General features: G+C 36.1%; 1 protein-coding gene across 12 annotated transcripts in view; it reads left to right on the top strand.

The window, feature by feature from the left end:
* Positions 1-21,841, top strand: part of cntn5 (contactin 5) — a 444,462-nt gene that overhangs the window by 349,763 nt on the left and 72,858 nt on the right. For all 12 annotated transcript variants that reach the window (XR_012393602.1, XM_073928913.1, XM_073928910.1 and 9 more), the window contains 1 exon segment: positions 6,534-6,678. Coding sequence is in view for 11 of the 12 variants with exons in the window: in XM_073928913.1 (XP_073785014.1) it covers positions 6,534-6,678 (145 nt within the window). In the remaining variant the exon portion in view is untranslated.

Below are 21,841 nucleotides of genomic sequence, written 5' to 3'. Positions count from 1 at the left end.
AATGTGAAGTTGGATTCTCCCATGGCCTGCACAGTCACCAGATCTAAATATTATTGAGCCATTTTGGGTGTTTTAGAGGAGCGAGTCAGGAAACATTTTCCTCCACCAGCATCATATAGTGACCTAGTCACTATTTTGCTAGAAGAACGGCTCAGAATCCCTCTGGACACTGTACAGGACTTGCATCTGCTATTCCTAAGATTAATTGATACAGAATCGGCAGCAAAAGAAGGCCCTACAACATACTAATGAAATATTGTGGTCTAAAAGTATAGTTATTATGTACACAAACATTCTGTAGCAGTAAATTGTGATTCATGTCTCTATGGTCTCATTGCCACATGCAAATGCGGAAAGAATATGAACAATATTTAATGCTTATCCAATTTTCCAAGAGACTGTGATTCACAGAATTGTTTCTGTTCACTTTTCCTTTTCCCTCCAGCTGCAAAAAAAAAATGCTTGTTTAGTTCTCTGGAGTGACAGTCAGAAGGAATTTATTTATATATTTATCTATCCTTTGGATGTATTTGTGACAAATGCTCCAGTTGCTAGTGCCTATGGGGAGAGCTGTCGAGCGTGACTTAGTCTATTCTCTGTTATAAGCGTGAGCACATATTGCAGTGACATCTTACACGGCTAACAGCAGCCTTCTTTCAGATGAGCCATGGCTGCAGGCTGGCTCCAGTGCTGGCACATCCGCATCCAGCCACTGCCATGCTGCTTATGCCCTCCAGGCCAGTGAAGTGGGCGTCCCTGAGTGAACCAGCAGGGAGTCATCGCATCCCAAAGACCTCTTAGTATTCAAAAACTCCCACTTAAAAATCATACACTAAGATTCCTGGAAATGTTGTGTCACACACAAAGCAAGTGTGCGCATATTCATTACCAAAAACACACCAAAGCCCTTAACTCCAGGCTTAATAAAATCATTCATAGGTCTTGAGTCTCTCAGCATGGAGGATGGGGGTGTTTTGTGGGGCCCTTTGGCAATTGTATAGATTAAAATGTCATCTTTTCTAATGTCACCCGTAAAAAAAAAAAACAAGCAACCTTTGACTAAACACTCCTGTTGAGGCCTGTCAGCATGTAGCTATAGGCCCCAGAAGGCTCCAGCGGCTCTGCAGACATCATCACTTTTAGCTCATGTGTGTTTAGCTCTGCTCACTTAAAAACCACCACACAGTGTCCTCCCCAAGCACTGAGTGCATGTCCTTGAGAATCTAAGGCCTCTAATGCACTCTCTTCAGATGTAAACATCAGTGTACAGGAATGGCCATCTTTTAGAGAACATTTACACAACATCGATCTAGCATAAAACCGAAGTTACATCCACTGCGTTTTGAGACATCCTATGTCTATACAAAACATGAACAAAATGATCTGCATTTACACATATCCTCAAAAAATGACCAATAATGCTATAATACATAAGTGGTAACCTTGTGAAGCTAATAGTGGCTGAAACTGCAGTTCATTTACTGGCCACTTGGGACTAGCTCCAAAAAGGAACAAATCCACATTGACTTCCATGTTAAAATTTACAGAAGGAAAAAGCCTGGTGCAAAAAAAAAGAAAAATAATAATAATAATGATAATAATAATAATAAATAAATAAATAATTTGGTGTATATAGCTAATATTACACTTCATGACAACTGTGAGGGGGTGAATTATTTTATAACTGATCAGTTTAATGTATATTAAGCCTTAACATTTTAAATAATTGAAGGCATGGCCATGTTGACTGGTATTTGCTGTTTACCATCAAGTCACCTCAGCCTATAACAGTGCAGCTTTAAACAGTTGAATGTCTTTTGGGGTAATTTCATTCAATTATCAAATAATATATGTACAATTGGAAGTACAAATGCTGTATTACGCAAGCAATAACCTCGTAAAGCTAATAATGACTGAAACTGCAATTCATCAACTGGCCAGTGGGGGCCAGCTCCAAAAAAGAGTACATCCCTTTTGACTCCCATGTTAAAATTATCAAATTTTAAGTAGGAAAAATGGTGTTTAAAACCTGGTGCCAAAAATGTTTTGGTGTATATAGCTAATATTACAATTCATGACAACTGTGAGGGGGTGAACTATTTTATAACGCATCGGTTTAATGTATATTAAGCCTTAACATTTTAAGTAATTGAAGGCATGGCCATGTTGACTGGTATTTGCTGTTTGTTGTCAAGTCACCTCAGCTCATAACAGAGGCTGAACTTGGGATATCTTTCATATTTGTGCTTTTGTTTTGTGTGTCTTTACATAGTTGAATGCCTTTTGGGTTTATTTCATAAAATTATCAAATATTATGTTATACCATGTACATTTGGGAGCACAAATGCAAACAATAACCTCTTAAAGCTAATAGTAACTGAAACTGCAATTCCTCGGCTGACCACTGGGGGCTGGCTCCAAAAGGGAGCAAATCTTTATTGACTCCCATGTTAAAATGCCCAACTTTAAAGCACAAAAAAAGGTGTTAAAAGCCTGGTGCGAAAAATATTTTGGTGCATATAGCTAATATTACCCTTTATGACAACTGTGAGGGAATAATTTTTTTTTTTTTTTTTTTTTACTCATCCATTTCATTTATATTAAGCCAGGGGTCACCAATCTCCGGCCTGGAGGGCCGGTGTCCCCGCAGGGTTTAGCTCCAACTTGCCTCAACACACCTGCCTGGATGTTTCAAGTATACATAGCAGACCTTAATTAGCTTGTTCAGGTGTGTTTGATTAGGGTTGGAGCTAAAACCTGCAGGACATCTGCCCTGCAGGAACAAGTTTGGTGACCTCTGTATTAAGCCTTACCATTCTGCATCGTTAACAGAATGGACACTTGAGCGACAGCCCAAACACAGAACTTAGCATGTCTGTTGTATTTGTGCTTTTCCTTGGCTTTACACAGTTGATTGTCTTTTGAAGTTATTCTTACAATTAGTAAATAATATGGCATGCTGTACACAATTGTTGCATGCAAATGTACATTTTTGTCCCATCTTTGATGTACAACAATCTAGTATTCATGCAGATTCGTTTCCCTACAAAATCACCCTAATCATTCTTTAAAAATAGTTATTCAAGCCATTTGGTGAAATATGGTTTATATTGGAAAATGCATTTAAGAAAAAGAAACGCTGCTTTTAACATCAGTATTAATTACCATTTGATTTTGTGACTTTAAAAGTTACCCTTTGCTTGCGTCAACTTGTTGTGAGTTCCCCACAGACAGCTTAGACATTTAACAGTAATTATCTTCAAATGTCCTTGTGGAGGGCTGAATTATTTTATATCGTTTGGCTTAGAATTGTTTTACTTCTGATAGAATGTCATGCATAACAATAAAGCTACTCATTATGAACCCATCATTCACAACGACACAAATGTCATCATTACAGTCATTCTGGAAATTTTTATCTCCCTTTAGAGACACACAAACCTCCTGTCTCTGAATACTGACCTGATATTTCATTAGGAAATCACTTTCGTTATCCATGTTTTACCTCTATAGTGATCCCTGTAGTTCCATGAAATGTGCTAAAAGTCAAGATAAATGGTGTCACGTGATTAATTACAAAAGGATTCACGTCATTAGTTAGGAATTGATCAGTGCAAGCGTAATTAAATTGGTGAGTGAGTCGGTTATTCAAGCATTTACATTTCACAAATTAAATTTGTCCTTAAGTGTTTAGTGTTTCTCAGCTTTTTTGTTTTGTTCTGTATTCATTAAGGTATTTTTTGTCTTAAATATAATATAAGTAACACGTGAGAATTAATTAAAAAACATTAAAGAAATGGTTCACCTAAAAGTTGTTGCTTCATTAGTGCATTTTCTTTCTTTAGCTGAAACCATGATGATTCACAGTCATAAAAATATACTTATTACATCATTAAGCCTATTAAAACAGTCTACTACATGGAAATGAAGTAATTAAAGTAGTAATTAAATTAAGTAATAGTTAAGTAATTAAATATCATTACACTTTTCATTCACAGTATATTAAGTGAACGTTTCTTATTCTTATTAAACGTTTCTGATTCTTATTAAAGGGATACTGTTTACACTTTATTTACTTAGTGGTTCTAAACCTTTATGGGTTTCTTTCTTCTGCTGAACACTAAAGAACATGTTTTGAAGACAGCTGAAAACCTGTATTCATTTACTTCCCACATAGCAAAATTTCTCTGGCCCACACAATCAGCTTTAGCTTGGCCGACATGCCGCAGTGAATTAGGGTACATGATTGGACCAAGTCTAGCTTCCATACAAGGGCCAAACATGAACCATATTTGGGCCAAGTCTCAGCCAAGTTAATAAGTCATAACTGGGCCTGAATTGGGCCAGATATGTTAGCGTGTCATGACTGCAATTAGTTTAATAAACCCATGAAGCAATTTGTTTTATGGCCACACTTTTTTCTCAAAGTGGCCCGATTTGTAAAATTTTTTTTTTACTCAAAAATAATTTAAAGGTATTTTAAAAGTGGGTCAAGATAAGCCAAACTTACGTGGCCCACATATACATTTTTAACATCTGGGCCAAATATTACATTTTATATCTGGCCCAAGTCTTGCTGCCCTAAAGACATTGCTACCTCTGCCAAACCTGAGCCATGCTTGGCCCACATGCTGTATGCCAATGTTGGATGAAAGCCTGCTGTGCCAGCTTCATGCCAAATCCCAAATCTGGGCCAGAATTCTTTGCTACCTTGGTTCCATAGTGAGAAATCAATAATATGCTATTTTGGTGACTGTTGCTTCAAATCCACATTAGATTGTGGTCTTTTCAAAAGAGGGCGGAGCTACAAACGCCTGCGTATCCGCATAGCGGCAGATTCAAAACAGGAGTGACGCTATCTGAAAAAAAAATTTAAAAACAGGAAATGTCTAAAGAAGTGTTTTATCCTGCGTTCACACTATATGTAGATGAAGCGTCACGCACCAGTGATTTACATGTTAAGTCAATGCAAAAATGCGCATAGACATCTAAACTTCAGCAGACAATTGCGTCATGTCAAGACCTTGCTTTTGTAGGGAATGATTATGACGTAGTTCCTGTTGTTGGTGTCCCGGGGAGGAAATCGGATTCTGAAGGACTGCTGCAAGCCTCCATCATCCAGGTGTAGTTTCTGGAGGAGGTGATGAACTGAGTGCACCTCAGAAAAGATCTAGTGGATTCAGACATGACACTAAATTAATCTACACTGTTTTGCCCCTTTATAAAGCACATAAACACAGCTAACACACAGCTAACACAGCTGAACAAACAAGATCCTGTTTCTGTCTACTTTTCTGAAATTTATTCATTTGTTAAGTGGTGTGATGAAAACTTTTTAAAAGTAAATACAAAAAAAAACAAAAAAAAAAAAACAAAGGAAATAATCTTTGATCCCAAGTGTGTTGTCGAGCATTTACCAGTGTTTGTACATAATCAAGAAATCACTCAGGTACAGTCATACTAGTATTTGGAAGTTCACATAGACCGGTCTGTAACATGGGTCACTCACGTAAACTGGATCTGTGAGAAGCTTCACCAAAGACTGTATTTTCTACGAAGGTTTTATGGTGTTGATAAGAAAATCATGTACTTATTTTATCAAGCTGTGTTTGAAAGTGTTATCAGGTATGGTCGATCTACATGGTATGGCAATCTTTCTGTAAATCTGAAATCAAAATTTTTTAATATTATCAGAACTGCTAAAAGACTAGGATCTGAAAATTTTACTAGTATACAAACACTTTACTAGCAATGCACTCTGAATGAAGCTAAAAGAATTTTAAGTAACCCATCTCATGTACTCTTCCCATCCTACGAACTTTTACCTTCTGGAAGAAGATACAGAACTTTCCGCTGGAAACGGAACAGATTTAAGAACTCTTTTATTCCAGTGTCAGTCAGACTATTGAACACTGAACAATAGTGTGTGTAATTCTTTTGCATGTTGACTTATTCTTTTAAATTGTTATTGTGGCAAAACCTGCTGAAGTGCTGTGTAAGTCTACAGAAAATTTCCCCTTGAGGAATAAAAAAGTATACAAACAAACAAACAAACAAACAATTCTATCCCAATAAAATCCAAGTTAGCCTTTTAGCAATGAAGCTAGAGTCAACGAGCAGACCAAAGCCCTACCCATGATGTGAATCCGCGTTTATTGTGATGGGAATTTGATGCTCAAAAGAAGAAAATTTGATGCGTGAATGAAGTTAGTAAACTCCAAATGTTTACGCATCTATTTATGTGCGAAAAGTGCAATTTATCAGCACATACCGAATGTGGTGTGAACTTAGCGTCAGACAAAAGAAGTCTACAGTGTTCATCTGTGCATCCTAAAACTTCAGTTATTTAGGGAGACAAAAGATTCCAGTTAGTGTGCTCTTTTATTTTTTAAGACCTTTTAAGCTACATATTACATGAAACATAAAAACGTGTCATAATAAGTGCAGTTTAATGACTAACTTTCCATTTTTGGGTGATCGAAGTTCAATTTTAATTATGTTATATGTTTTTTTTGTTGTTGTTTTTTTTATAGCATCAGCTCCCATGTTCAACAACAACCCAGTCCGTCTCATCGCAACCGTTGGGAAAGACGTGTCTCTAGAGTGCCGTCCTCGTGCTTCACCCAAACCCAGAATCTCATGGAGGAAAAACGACCGAAGACTTCAACCCAGCCGAAGGTAAGTAAGAGAGTCCCAGCTGAAGCGCAGTTTAGCTTCGTGACCGAACATGTTTTGCATGAAACTGTGATAATTATCAGGATTCGGGATGAAGCAGTGGCAGTCCACTCCTAAGGGTCTGTGTTTTTAATTGATTCCAATTAAATATGCCCATAAACACGCATACATTTACATGAATCTGTGTGCTCAGGGGCTTTAATCAATGTTCTTGTCCAATGATTACCGGTCTCATGCTGGGTTTAGCTCTGCTAAGGTGCGATGCGGTGACAGGTTTGTTTGCACTCTCACAGCTATTAAGCTAGTTTGCTATGCAAGGTTGCATTGTGATTGATGTCATGCTGATTTCCTATTATTGTCAGGTTCATTCTTTTGGATTTTATATATATAGCAGTTGCCAAAAGGGATGTCAGGCCTAGGAAAAATGCAAAATTTGTCCTTTATTTTGTCCAATGTTAATATTTGAATTGGTTTAGCTGCATTTTGTTTACTATATTTGATTTCTAGTGAGCTTTTTTGTCAAATAATATTTAAGTTAAATATAACCTATAACATATGGAAAGCAAGATCAGTTTCATTGGAATATTGGGATTATTAGGTGTTTTAAAGAGCCCCTAATATGCATTATAAAGGGGTATATTTTAGTTTTGGGGTCTCCAAAAACAGGCTGACCTGCATGCAATTTTTTTTACTCAATTATCCCAATGGCTCTCATATGATTTGTTCAATGATTCATTTGTTTTCAAACCCCTTCTTTGCCTGAGGCTAATTTGCAGCGATTGGAAGTAAATTTTTCTCATACAGAGCAGTTGGCTAGATCTATGCATTATAGCTTTTATATTATAGAGTAAAATAACAGATAAACAAAGACTGCTGTTCAGTTAATTTTCCCAGCGCATAAACAGCTCTCGTTAATAGTTAACATGCTTTTACTTTCGTATTCGACATAAAACACACATTTACCTATAGGGATGACATCCCACCCTACACATAATTTTCTCTTCATATAGCCATATATGTCTACACTGACAAAAAAAAAATAAATAAATTTTTCAAAGATGATTTCTTGGATTTACTTTTTTTTTTTATGTTAAGTGGTTGTAAACAATTTATTTGGGCTAAATTTAAACAAAAAATTAAGTTGAACATTATTAAATTAATTTTTTTTTTTTAATTCAACACAAATAAATTGTTTGCAACAGTTCTGCATGCAACACTTTTTTCAGCGTATTACATAGCCATAATACACTGTGGTATAGCTTGGTTCAGATCGTATCGCTTTCTCACTACAATCAATCCACTCCAGAGTTTATTTAAATCAAGCCGAGACCACTTCTTTCAGGCAATCTCAGACCGATTCTTTTGGTGCAAAGCCGAGCGCGATTGCTGTATTCACATATGCGAAACAAGCTGCGGTGACTAGTATAGGTGTAACGGTTCACAAAAATCACGGTTCGGTTCGATACGACACAGTGGTGTCACGGTTTGGTTTGTTTTTGATACAGCAAAAAAAGAAAAAAGCCAGAGAGTTTCTCTGATTTTAATTTACCGGCCCTATTATTAGTTAACAATAATAACTGTGCTGTGTTCTCATGGGTGGTGTCTGAAATTGCACAGATGATATTGACATATAACTTATTATTTGCATACGTCATCCTAATAGCAGCAACGGTCTTTTCATGAGCTGCAATATTAATTTCATCTTAGTAAATGCATGTTCTTTAGAGATGGTGAACACAGCATCAGTCGCATGATTGACAGCATCGTGATTATTAAATGAAGGATTAGATCACGTTAGAACATATTTTGACATCGCATAGATAAAATTTCGGGCGCATATGCAAACAAAACGGTCACAATTTTAGGCCCTGTCTCATATCTACAGCTATAAATGTACTGATAACAAAGTGTTCTCAAACACCAGACCCGCTGTTGGTTATAGGAGTATTACATTAACGTTATAGCCAATATATAGTTGGTGTGCTAGTACAGCGTTGTGCCTGACTGGAGTAGTGTGTGGCAGTAGTGAAAGCAGCAGCCTGACTGGAGTACCCTGCTAAAAAATCCAGCTTAAACCAGCCTAGGCTGGTTGGCTGGTTTTAGCTGGTTGACCAGCCTGGTTTTAGAGGGGTTTTGGCCACTTCCAGGCTGGTTTCCAGCCATTTCCAGCCTGGTCTTAGCTGGTCAGGCTGGGAGATGACCAGCTAAAACCAGCTTGACCAGCCTAGCTGGGAGTCCAGCCAAAACCAGCTATATCCAGCTTAAACCAGGCTGGTCAAGCTTGTTTTAGCTGGACCAGGCTGGAAATGGCTGGAAACCACTCTGGAAATGGCCAAAACCCCTCTAAAACCAGGCTGGTCAACCAGCTAAAACCAACCAACCAGCCTAGGCTTGTTTAAGCTGGATTTTTCAGCAGGGTAGTGTTTGGGGAAGGCAGCATGTTGCCTGTCATGCCATTTGGGATGCCATGATGAGCGTTGTTGCACTAAAAACATTATGTTTTGTAAACTTTCTCTTTTATCTTTTTAGATATTAGTCTGAATTGTTTGGTTTGTAATGCGTTCCGAACAGAAAGTCTCATACTGAACGGTTCAATTTGAATACGCGTATTGTTACACTCTTAACTAGGGAAAAGTGACAAGTTCCGAAAGAAAAGTCTATGTGTGAAAGTACCCAAATAGATGTAAAATGAACCGCACAGTGTATGGGCTCACTTTACATCTCCTTTAATAAGATTCCAGCGTTTTATCCATTTTATAGTTTAAGAATGTTAATGTAAGCATATTTTAAAACATATACGTTAGAACAGACTGCGGGGTTAAATGTAAGTGCTCAGAGTCAGTCATCTACGGCACACTGCTTTATTCATCTGTTACAATCTTGTACATGTAACCTCATTAGAATTGAAGTATAGCTTATTTGAGCCATAATATTGTAGACCCTGTTAGCTGATGGCTCATCCGCTGTGGCCATTCATTTATGCATAATCTTATATCAGCACGGAGGAAAATGAGCACCATGAACAAGCTCTTGATGGAGAAGACGCGTCAGTCATCATGAGTGACAGATGTGAAATTATCGGCCCCCGTCGAGCGCTGTAGGCGATAGGGCTGCTGTTTAATAAAAGAGATTCTCCAACACCACCACACACACACACACTCACATGCTGTGCTGCCTATTCATCTGAAAGAATTAATAATATTAATATTATTTTCATGGTGGCTTTGGTTGTGTTGTGATGGTTTATGAAAGAAGCTGAAGAGAAGATTGTAGAATATTGCAAATAAGTGGAAGTAAAACAAACACTGGGTTAATAATGTATTAGTTGGAGACATGGGCTGCGTTTGAAACTGCATACCACAAAATAGGTGCTGCATTTGAATTTAAATGTACTACTCAGCCTTTAGAAAGTACACAGTATGAATGTGAGCAGTATGAATGAAACTCGGACGTACTGCATCCGCCATTTTGTCATGATCACGTGACCTACCTGCATGAGTTGCGTCGCCATACTCCCATTCATGAATTATCTTACAGGGCATCATGGGAAAGCGTAGCATTCATTGGATGCACATTTCAAAATCACTCTGAAAGTAGTAGATCATCTGGGTACTTCTCGCATACTGTTTTTAGCTAATTTTATGGTAACACTTTATAATAAGGTTCAATAGTTAATGCATTTACTAACATGAACTAATCATGAACAACACATGTACAGCATTTATTAATCATAATTGAACATTTACTAATGCATTATTAACATCCAAGTCCATGCTTGTTAACATTAGTTAATGCACCATGAGTTAACATGAACTAACAATGAACTACTGTATTTTCATTAACTAACAATAACCAACATGAACAAATACAGTAGTAAATGTATTGTTCATTGTTTGTTCATGTTAGTAATTGCATTAATTAACATTAACTAATGAACCTTATTGTAAAGTGTGACCAATTTTATGGAACTTTGTGATTTTGGACGCAGCCATGTTATCATTTATGTAAGCCTCTGCAATTTGGTATCTTAAAGGGACAGTTTACCTAAACATAACAATGTAGTCAAGTGGGTCTAAACCAGGGGTGGCCAACCCTTTTCCTCTAGAGCCACCTTCCTGCAGATTTCAGTTGCAATGTAGCTTTATTTATTTATTATACATATTTTTTGAGATCTCCTTTGTGTTGCAATGTAATCAAGGTTCTGGTTAATATTAATTAGCATTAGCTTTTGTGTTATGGATAAGCTTTTGATCGAGTAAGTTGCACACAGGAGCATCACTATAGTGATGTCAATCTTGTTATTATCAATAGTTTAATAAAATGTGTTAAAATTATAGAGCAGCTAGGTGGCTCGGTGGTTAGCACTGTTGCCTCACTGCAAGAAAGTCACTGGTACTAATCCCGGCTGGGCCAGTTGTCATTTCTGTGTGAAGTTTGCATGTTCTCAGAGTGTTAGCGTGGGTTTTCTCCAAGTGCTCCGGTCTCCCCCACAGTCCAAAAACATGCTCTATAAGTGAATTGGGTGAACTAAATTGCCATGGATAATCAGTTCGAATTTAAATTCACCAAAATAACACAATTTGGATTAAAGCCTATAGTTCTAAAACATTATTTATGTGGTCATTTCAGCTGAAACTTCACATACACACTTTAGGGACATCAGACAGTTATTTTAATATTGTAAATAGGTCCCCTTTATAAAGAGTCTTAGCAAAACCTGTTTTAGATCTCATCTACCATTAGACAAAAATAGTGTTCTATTATATAATTAGTTATTATTTATTAAGGTGTAATTTTCTTCCTAACATTACCACCAGTTTTTGCCATTTAAATCAGTTTTTTTTACACACCTCTGATTGTCGTCATCCTAAGAATTCACACCTTGCTTATTTTGAATGCCGAGAGCCACTGGCATCAAACATGTCCTAATTTACTCCTGCCAAGACTGCCGTGAAACCTGAAGCGTGTGTCTCTGAAGACAGTTTTAGTGTTTCATTCCCATTACACTTTCCCCTGGTTTCTCTTTCTAAAGGACACACATGTTCAAAGTCAATGCTGACATTTGCATTGCATAATTTTGCGCTAATTTCTAACCTTTGCATGATCACTTTGAATTTCATAACGAGATGCAAGCACACTAAAGATCTTAACCCTGTAAAGCCTTCTTCTTGTATGTGATGCACAGATTCTTGGCTTTTAAACAAGGAACATAATCAAACTTTTACTGTAAAATCTAATATACAAAGTCTGGTGCATTGCCTGAATTATATATATATATATATATATATATATATATATATATATATATATATATATATATATATATATATATATATATATATATATATATATATATATATATATATATATATAAACTGTTGTATAAATGCAATATCACACAAGTAGCAGTGCGATATGGCTGTATATCGGCACTGGTGGGGGCACTAAGGCACTCGGCCTGCAGCCTCGTGCCAACGCACGCCTCCCACCAGTGCTGATATAAAGCCATATCGCACTGCTACTCATGTGATATTGCTCATATACATATATATTTTTTTATTTTATTTATTTATTGTTTTTATGTATTTATTTTATTTTTTTTATTTTGAAACTCTAAATAAAATGTTTGTTTGTTTTTGAAGCCAACGTTATAAGCCAACCAGTGAATGTAATGATTTAATGTGTGATGGATCATATTTAATAATTCATAACCTGTCAAATTAACTCCACTGTAAAACCTAAAAAGTTAAGGTAACTCAAACCGTTTGAGGTAACCGATTGCAACAAACCATTTCAGTTCAAAAACTAATCCTGATGAGTACTGTGAACTTGCTTCATTAAAGTAAACGAAGCAATTTGAGCACAGTAAAACCCAATAAATGAAGAGATCTCAAACCAACTGAGTGCTTTAAAACTCAATAAGTTAAGGTAACTCAAACTGTTTGAGTAAACCGATTGCTCGAAACTGTTTGAGTTCAAAAAGTAATCTATATGAGTATTGTGAACTTACTCCATTTAAGTTGAAGTACTGAGGTATTTAATTAACTCATTACTTTCAATGCTGAGTTCAAATGTCTTTTCAAATGAGTAGAATTAACTTTCAGTCAATTTTGAGTTAACTACCTTCATTTCATTTGATAAAGTTGATTGTTGGGTTTTACAGTGTACACAGTTAAACATTTCCTCACATAGTTTATTGACATGTTGTATCTGAAAATGTATTTAAAAAAATTTAGAAAAATACTGATTTTATGCAATCATATTTATATTAGGAGGTATTTTAGGATTAGATTTTAATGTTTATGTATTTTACATATTGTTTTGTTGGTGTCTATGTACAGCAGAACCTTTTTTCTAAAACATATTTCTCCTATGAGAGATTTTACCTTGACCAAGACACACGCATATTACATTATTTTTTCACCTTTCATAACTAAATTCATTCATTCATTAATTTTCTTGTCGGCTTAGCCCCTTTATTAATCCAGAGTCACCACAGCAGAATGAACCGCCAACTTATCCAGCAAGTTTTTACACAGCAGATGCCCTTCCAGCTGCAACCCATCTCTGGGAAACATCCTCACACATTCACACACACACTCATAAACTACGGACAATTTAGCCTACCTAATTCACATGTACCACATGTATTTGGACTGTGGGGGAAACCGGAGCACCCGGAGGAAACCCACGCGACCGCAGGGAGAACATGCAAACTTCCTACAGAAACGTCAACTGAGCTGAGGCTCGAACCAGCAACCCAGCGACCTTTTTGCTGTGAGACGACAGCACTACCTACTGCACCACTGCTAACTAAATTCATCTTGGCCAAGGTCACCAAAACTTAAAACAGATCTGATGACAGGGAAAAAAATGTTAAAATACACTTACAAAATAATAAAAATGATGCATTACACACATGCAAATAATTCCAAACACAGCTTTATTAACAGGTATGTGAGACCCAAGTCCCAAATTCACTACATATTTATCACAGGCCGTACATAGTGTGCAAGTGAAAGCTGACAAATTTATTTACAGACTGCCAAATTGGCTTGTATGTTGATATTCATCACCCGCCAGGGTCAGTTTTCATCTGGCATTCAACCATTTGATCACCCTATCATATAATAAATTACTTTGAGCTAAAATGACCTTACTTTCTCTCTCTAGAAGCTGCAAATAATTTGATGACAGAGGAAAAAAAGGTTCAAATACACTCTCGCTTGATAATAAAAGCGATGCCCTTACACACATCCAAATAAATTCAAACACACCTTAACTAACAGAGAGACCCGAGTCCCAAATTCACCACATATTCATCACAGGCCGTACTCAAGTTCGCAAGTGGACGTTGCAAAATTATTTACGGGCTTTTCTGCTGACAGTGGTGCTGTTGCAAAGCAGGCAATTTATTCTGAGAAATAGCCAGTGGGATTTGCGCTCTTTTCAAATTGTCCTGCAAAAAAATAAAAATGGCTTTGCCAGCCCAGCGGCCCCCGACCGGCCGTAATGCACAACCACACACACACTCGCTAAAAATGACCATACACAGCACAAAAGCCGGCTCTCACCTTGACACCCTTCCTCACTTCCCGCTGCTTATCAAGCCATAGTTCCATTCTCTCAAATCAATAATTCAGGAGTAATGGCGTAACCAGCATTCAGATGATATTTGCCCTTCCACAATGAGAGATACAGTACAGACAGAAGAAAGAAGCGTGCCTTACCGCAGCAGCACGATTTGGAATCATTCATAAAGTGGTGCACATCACATTCGAAATGATGTTGTCTGCCGTTTGATAGATGTTTGTTTATACACACTGACTGCTGATAGATGGGAGAAGTGAGCGGTCCAGGAATGCTCCGTTCTTCAGGTAACAAGGTGATGAATGGACTTTGATGTGATATATCGTGTGGCAAATTTGTCAGAGAAGGACAATTTATTGTGTTTTGGTTTGAAGGCTTGGCAAGGGCAGATTTTTTTTATGATATTTTAATGAATTGAAACAGGCAGTATGCCTAACATAAAAAGGCATTTTGCTATTTAATTTGAACATTTAGTTTAGTTTAGTTTAGTTTAGTTTAGTTTAGTTTAGTTTAGTTTAGTTTAGTTTAGTTTAGTTTAGTTTAGATAATTTAGCTGTGCCTTTACTATATGAGCACTGTTATGTCTTAAAGATTGCACAGTTTTTTTTGTTTGATTGTTTTTCTTTTCTTTTTAACATATTTACCTATTTTAACATACTTTGTATTTTTTATTGTTTATGTAAACATTTAATTGTCATTGTGTATGAATTGCCTATTTTATTTGTATTTTTTATTTTATTCTATTTTATTTTATTATTTTATTTTATTTTATTTTATTATTTTTTTATTTTATTTTATTTATTCATTCATTTTTTATTTCATTTTATTTTATTTATTTATTTATTTTCATTTATTTAATTATTTTCTTTTCAGCTTTGTCCCTTTATTAATATGGGGTCGCCACAGCGGAACTCTACGGATAATAAAGCCTACCTAATTCACCTCTACCTCATGTCTTTGGACCCATGTGAACGCTAGGAGAACCTGCAAACTCACACAGTAATACCAACTGACCCAGCCGAAGCTCGAACTAGCGACCTACCTAGCACTACCTACTGAACCACCGAATCGCCTTATTTTATTTTATTTTATTTTATTTTATTTTATTTTATTTTATTTTATTTTATTTTATTTTATTTTGGTTTAGTCTTTATTACATTATTTATTCATTCATTTTCTTTTCGGCTTAGTCCCTTTATTAATCTGGGGTCGCCACAGCGACCACACTCATTCACACTCATACACTATGGACAATTTAGCCTACCCAACTCACCTGTACCGCATGTCTTTGGACTTGCATTTATTTGCCATTCTGTCATGCCACTGTTTTGGCACAACCTTGTAACTAAATAGTACGTAAGTTAGTGTATGCTCCATTCTGCTGTCTATGTTTCTGTCAGCTTTAAGATTGGAGAAGATCAAACATTCTATTTACATATATATAAATATATATAATTATTTTCTTGTATCGAAAATCTATATTTTTTAAGGTATCGTATCGAAGGTGAAAATTCCAGCATTGTGACAACACTATCACCACGTTTCACATCATTTAAATGTAAATATGTGGTCTGTGTAAATGATTCCTATTACATTAAGTTCTATAGTTTGCATAGCCTAGTAAATATATTAAGAAATTATACATGCAATGATGGTCAAATATCTTCAGAACCCATGATGTGTTTACATCCATCAATACGTTTTGCATTTTGGTGTAACTACATGATTGTTTCTCTCTTGAGATAAAGAAGTTGCTTTTGTCTGAGCAAAAAAACAATTTAGTTTAGAGTACAGTACATCCGGTACGTTTGAGGAAAGCAATTATGCTAATGAAGGCCAAAAGTAGCCGTTGTGAATGACTGTCTGAACCCTTCACAATGATTCATGGAAAATGCAGTAAGTTATTGGATAGCTTTATTATATATAAATTTTTTTTTTCATAAGTCAGCATATAGATATGATTCCAGCTATATTCTAATTCTACTGTTGTGTTATCATTATTGTATTAATGTAAAGTTCTGTTTTTTGTTGGATTGGAATGATAAGCTATTATATATATATATATATATATATATATATATATATATATATATATATATATATATATATATATATATATATATATATATATATATATGGTTCTTCAGGTCAATGTGGTTGTTTTGTTGTCCTGTTGTTCAGGAAATTATTCCCGCAAGGTCAAAATAAATGAAAAAAAGTAAATTAATTCCATTTCATTTCATTTTCAACTAATGCAAAATTTAACGCCCTGTTTCTCAGGAAATAGTTCCCCCAAGTTCAACATTTTGATGGTTGAAACACCAAAAATCATATAGATACTGTATATAAATTTAATTTAATTTAATTTAATTTAATTTAATTTAATTTAATTTAATTTAATTTAATTTAATTTAATTTAATTTAATTTAATTCACTTCAATTCAATTCAATTCAATTTAATTTTATTTTATTTTATTTTATTTTATTTAGTTTTTAAAATAAATGCAAAATAAGCGTTTGGTAGTCCTATGTTCAAACTGTTCACTTAGCGTTCACACTGTTATTTTAATAATCAAACCTATTTTAAAAAGTAAATAAATATCTCTATATATTTGGTTCAAGTTGCTTTCACATTTCAGTTGAATAACTCTAACTATAGTCAACATATTTGTCTTCTTGTTTTGTTTAGCGTTGGAATGACAGTGTTCACACTTATTTGAATGAGGCACAAGCAGAGCAATCAAGAGAATCAAAGAATTCATTTCAAATAAACCAAACCAAGTGTGAACACACCCTTATAATCCATTTTGAGCTTTAGCCTGCTGCTACTTTAGGCCAGTCTGAGTGCTTGCCATAAATACTATATAGATTTGGCTACTTCTTCAAATTGTATTAGTTTTTTCCACCCATTTTTTTTTTCATCTACCAGATTGAAATAAGTCAGGCCTCTTATAAAAGTAATAACGCATCTCTGCTCAGCAAGCTGAATGGTTTGAGGGATCCTTCACGTCTGCAGCACAAACAGAGCTGGATGAGGTATGTGCTGAAGTGTAGAGTCTCTTCAAATCCTTAACCTTAAGAATAAACAGTACGCTTGCCTCACAAGTAATCAGATTTAAAATAATCAGATGAGCACCGCTAAGGTTATGAAAAGACATATAATGAAATGGTGCATGAGCTACAGTTTAGCATAAAAGATCCAAGACAGAATCGCATTACTTGTTTGAATCACTTACAAAACTAGCACAGGAAGATGACGTAAAACTAGAGGCTTTACAAAGCAGACTGCTGCGTCTGGGTTACAAAAATGGCACTGGCGAAAGAACAGAACATCTCTTAAGGGTGTTAATAATATTGATTTTAAATTGTTTATTATTATTATTATTATTATTATTATTATTATTATTATTATTATTATTAAAAACTTTTATTTAAGCTGAAATGGGACTTTCTCCAGAAGAAAAATTATTATCGAAAAAAATTCACAGAAGGGCTAATCATTTCAGCACAGGCTCATTGTGAAAACGTGCCCTGTACAACATTTATGGAGAGTGCAAATTATGTAGCCAGAGCTACGTATAGTATGGCTGCATTTCGCCTTTAAAATTAATACTACGTAAGCCACCGCTGACAGCTTCTGTTTTTGTGCGAAGAGCTTATCATTTACCTTAGTGTGGACGGTTTTCTGCTCGTAGCGAAAAAAGTTTGCCGTATATGTCGGCGAACTTGAGATGCAGAGAGGAGTTGACCGGGATAATGGGGTTTGAGTATGGTAAAAAACGGTTCCAGAAAGCAGGTTAAAAAAAAGACAAAAAATAAAATAAACAAGTAAATAACAGGGTGAGAATGTGGTATGATCTCAAAATGTGGTAAAAAAAGAAAAAGAAACGGCCAACCGCGAGGGCTTTTCTTTTTCTGCATTGCTTTTGAAAACACTGTTGGTTGGGTTTAGGGAAGGTAGTGGGTGTATCATTTGGTGCTTTTGTAAACACTATCGGTTGGGTTTAGGGAATGGGGTGGGTTGGGGTAGTCAATAAATCAGGCAGTGAATCAGTCAGCAGCAGCCTCTGGAGGATTTAAGTGAAAACAAAACAAAAAAATAAATAAAAAAAACGTACCTCCTGGGACATATTTCGCGCTGTCTAGAAATGTATATAGGGGTATGTATCAATAATGAGCCTGGTTTGAATAATTTTGCCTTCAACTGTAGGTAGCACTGTGTTCATTCAGCATTTCATTCAACTGTAAATCCATACAAAGCGGTCCATACATGACTTGACTTGACTTGACTTTGACTGACTTGAATTAATTCAGCAGCATCTTCAAATGTACCCACACATGTAGCAGAAAGACAATAAAGCTTGACTTGACTTGACTTGACTTGACTTTGACCATAACTTTGACCATGACTTTGACTTGACTTAATACAGCAGCATCTTCAGATGGTCTACACAAAGCGAATGACAATAAGCTTGACTTGACTTGACTTGACTTGACTTGACTTGACTTGACTTTGATCTTGACCTTGACCATGGCTTAATACAGCAGCATCTTCAAATGTAACCACACACGTAGCAAAATGACAAGCTCGACTTGACCTGACCTGACCTGACCTGACCTGACCTGACCTGACCTGACCTGACTTGACTTGACTTAATACAGCAGCATCTTCAAATGCGTCTACACATGTAGCGAATGACAATAAAGCTCGACTTGACTTCAACTTGACTTGACTTGACTTGACTTGACTTGACTTGACTTTGACCTTGACCTTGACCTTGACCTTGACCTTGACCATGACTTAATACAGCAGCATCTTCAAAAGTATCCACACATGTAGCAGAATGACAAGCTCAACTTTACTTCGACATGACTTGACTTGACTTGACTTTGACTTTTACTTTGGCTTTGCCTTGATATAATATAGCAGCATCTTCAGATTGTTGTGTTCCAGCCCAAACATCACACTCCATTCTTGAATGATAAAGGCATTCCGTTCCCACTTTAACTGAGTACTTAAAAATGGATTTCCACTCTGAAACGAGCACAATGAATTTCACAGCCATTTTTGACTAGACACGGCCTGACTTTAGCAAACGGATTTTCTGCCATTAGCCGTATCCAAGGAAGACGTCTCCAGATGAAGAGCAGCTCAATCATGAGAGGAACAGGGGTGCGATCGAAGCTGCCCTGCATTTATCTGACATTGACAGCTGTGCGGAGTTAATGAAGGTTCGTAATTAACATGGATTTCCGCTAATGTTCAAGGGTTTTGTATTCCAAATGAAAAAGTATTAATCCCATTAGTTCGAAAGTATGGGCAGGCACTCTCAAAACCCTGCGGTCAATCCTTTCGGTAACATCGGCAAAGTACCCAGAGTCAGGGAAACGGAAAATCGGTCCATTGTAAACAAGCCCGTGATTATGTTTTCTTCTGTGTTTATCCAGCACTGCTTGTACAGCATACAAATGTTTCACACATGCTGCCTTTTTTCAGAGATGTTGCTTTGGAATAGCAAGAGATCTGCGTTGAGTAGCCTGAAATATATTTAGGTGGCTCTAAAGGGACATTTCATTTTTACTTCTTCCGTCACCATGATTCATTTGCATATTGCTTATACCCACCGGTCTTCACACCGTACGTCCTTTTTGGTGTCCTTGTTGAATGTGGGTTCTGACTTTCTCCTACTTGAAGTACCATTGCTTAGGTAGAGTCTTCTAATGAATTTTTCCATACACTTTGTTACGCCTTTGTGGGTTTCAGCCTGCCAATTTTCATCAGTGTCTGCAGGATCAGGGCGCTTAATGCCGTAAATATGAAAGCCAAACATCACGAGACGAATTAATGGGGAAGAAATGAGGCTGACGGCTCCCTTTCATCGAGACTGTTGGTTTTAGGCAGAGATTGAATTTTAATAAAACGATTGCTCTGTAATTATTCATCGTCACACATCTGCCAATCAAAGCACAGGTGAAAATGTACTAAAATATAAATGGGGGAAATGTGATGGGTTGTCTGAAGGTCGCCTGAACCCATTTTAGGCCTGTGTTAGTTGAAGTCCCATTGATATGCTAACTATATTATTATTACTACAATTATTAATAATATTATGGGTGACACAGTGGCACAGTAGAAAGTGATGTCGCCTCACAGCAAGAAAGTTGCTGGTTCGAGCCTCGGCTGGGTCAGTTGGCATTTCTGTGTGGAGTTTACATGTTCTTCCTGCTTTTGCGTGGGTTTCCTCCTCCGGTTTCCCCCACAGTAAAAAGACATGCAGTACAGGTGAATTGGGTAGGCTAAATTGTCCATAGTGTATGAGTGTGAATGAGTGTTTATGGAGGTTTCCCAGAGATGGGTTGCAGCAGGAAGGACATCCGCTGCATAAAACTTGTTCTGGACAAGTTGGCGGTTCATCACGCTGTGGCGACCCTGGATTATTAAAGATACTAACCCGAAAAGAAAATGAATGAATAAATTATTATTATTATTATTATTATTATTATTATTATTATTATTATTATTATTATTAATAATAATAATTATTATTATTAGTCAGTGTTGTTGCAAAAATTTGCAATGCTGTGTAAATGTGGTTGACACGATCTGAGGTTAAACATGCAAAAATTACTGAAATTTTTTTTAATGGTACCAAACCTTTATGATATATTTTCTTCTGTTTGACACAAACGAGGATATATTGAAGAAAGCTGAAAATCTGTAACCATTAATTTCCATAGCATTTGTTTTTCCTATTATGGAAGATAAGGATTACAAGTGTTCAGCTTAATTCAAAAGATTTTTATTTCATTTCATTTCACTTATTTTCATTTAACATAAAAATGAAACTAATGTTGTGACGTCTAGCCAGCGCCTAAGGACAATGTTATTTTTTATGTCCAATAACAACTTCAGATGACAAAGTTGATTTTAGGTTGTATTGTAAAGTGACCAAAATCTAACGTCTAGCCAACATCTTTAACCAACGTCATATTGACGTCAAATACTGACGTTTTTAAGTCAGTTATGGCAACCAAAATCCAACATCTGATAGACGTCATAGTGGTGACGTCGACACGATGTCATATTGTAACATCATTAGACATTGATAATTTGTTGGTTTTAGGTTGTATTGAAAAGTGATCAAAATATAACATTGAGCCAACATCTTAAACCAACGTCATATTGACGTTAAATACTGACGTTTATAAGTCAGTTATGGCTACCAAAATCCAACGTCTGATAGACGTCATTGTGGTGATGTCCACATAATGTCAGATTGTAACATCATTAGAGGTTGGTTTTTAATTGATTTAAGGTTGTGTTGAAAAGTGACCAAAATCTAACATCGAGCCAACCTCTTAAACTAACATCAAATTGACGTCAAATACCGACATTTATTTGTCAGGTATGGCAACCAAAATCCAACATCTGATAGACGTCATAGTGGTAACGTCCACACAGTGACAACGTTTACATGGACATCAGTAATCAAATTATTAGCCTTAATCTAATTAAGACTATAATAGGATTGAGGCGTTCACATCAGTTGCTTTTTAAATGTTTCTTTAATTATCC

The sequence above is a fragment of the Danio rerio genome, chromosome 18 (assembly GCF_049306965.1).
Source record: "Danio rerio strain Tuebingen ecotype United States chromosome 18, GRCz12tu, whole genome shotgun sequence".
Lineage (NCBI taxonomy): Eukaryota > Metazoa > Chordata > Actinopteri > Cypriniformes > Danionidae > Danio > Danio rerio.
This window is presented reverse-complemented; position numbering and strand designations above follow the sequence as displayed.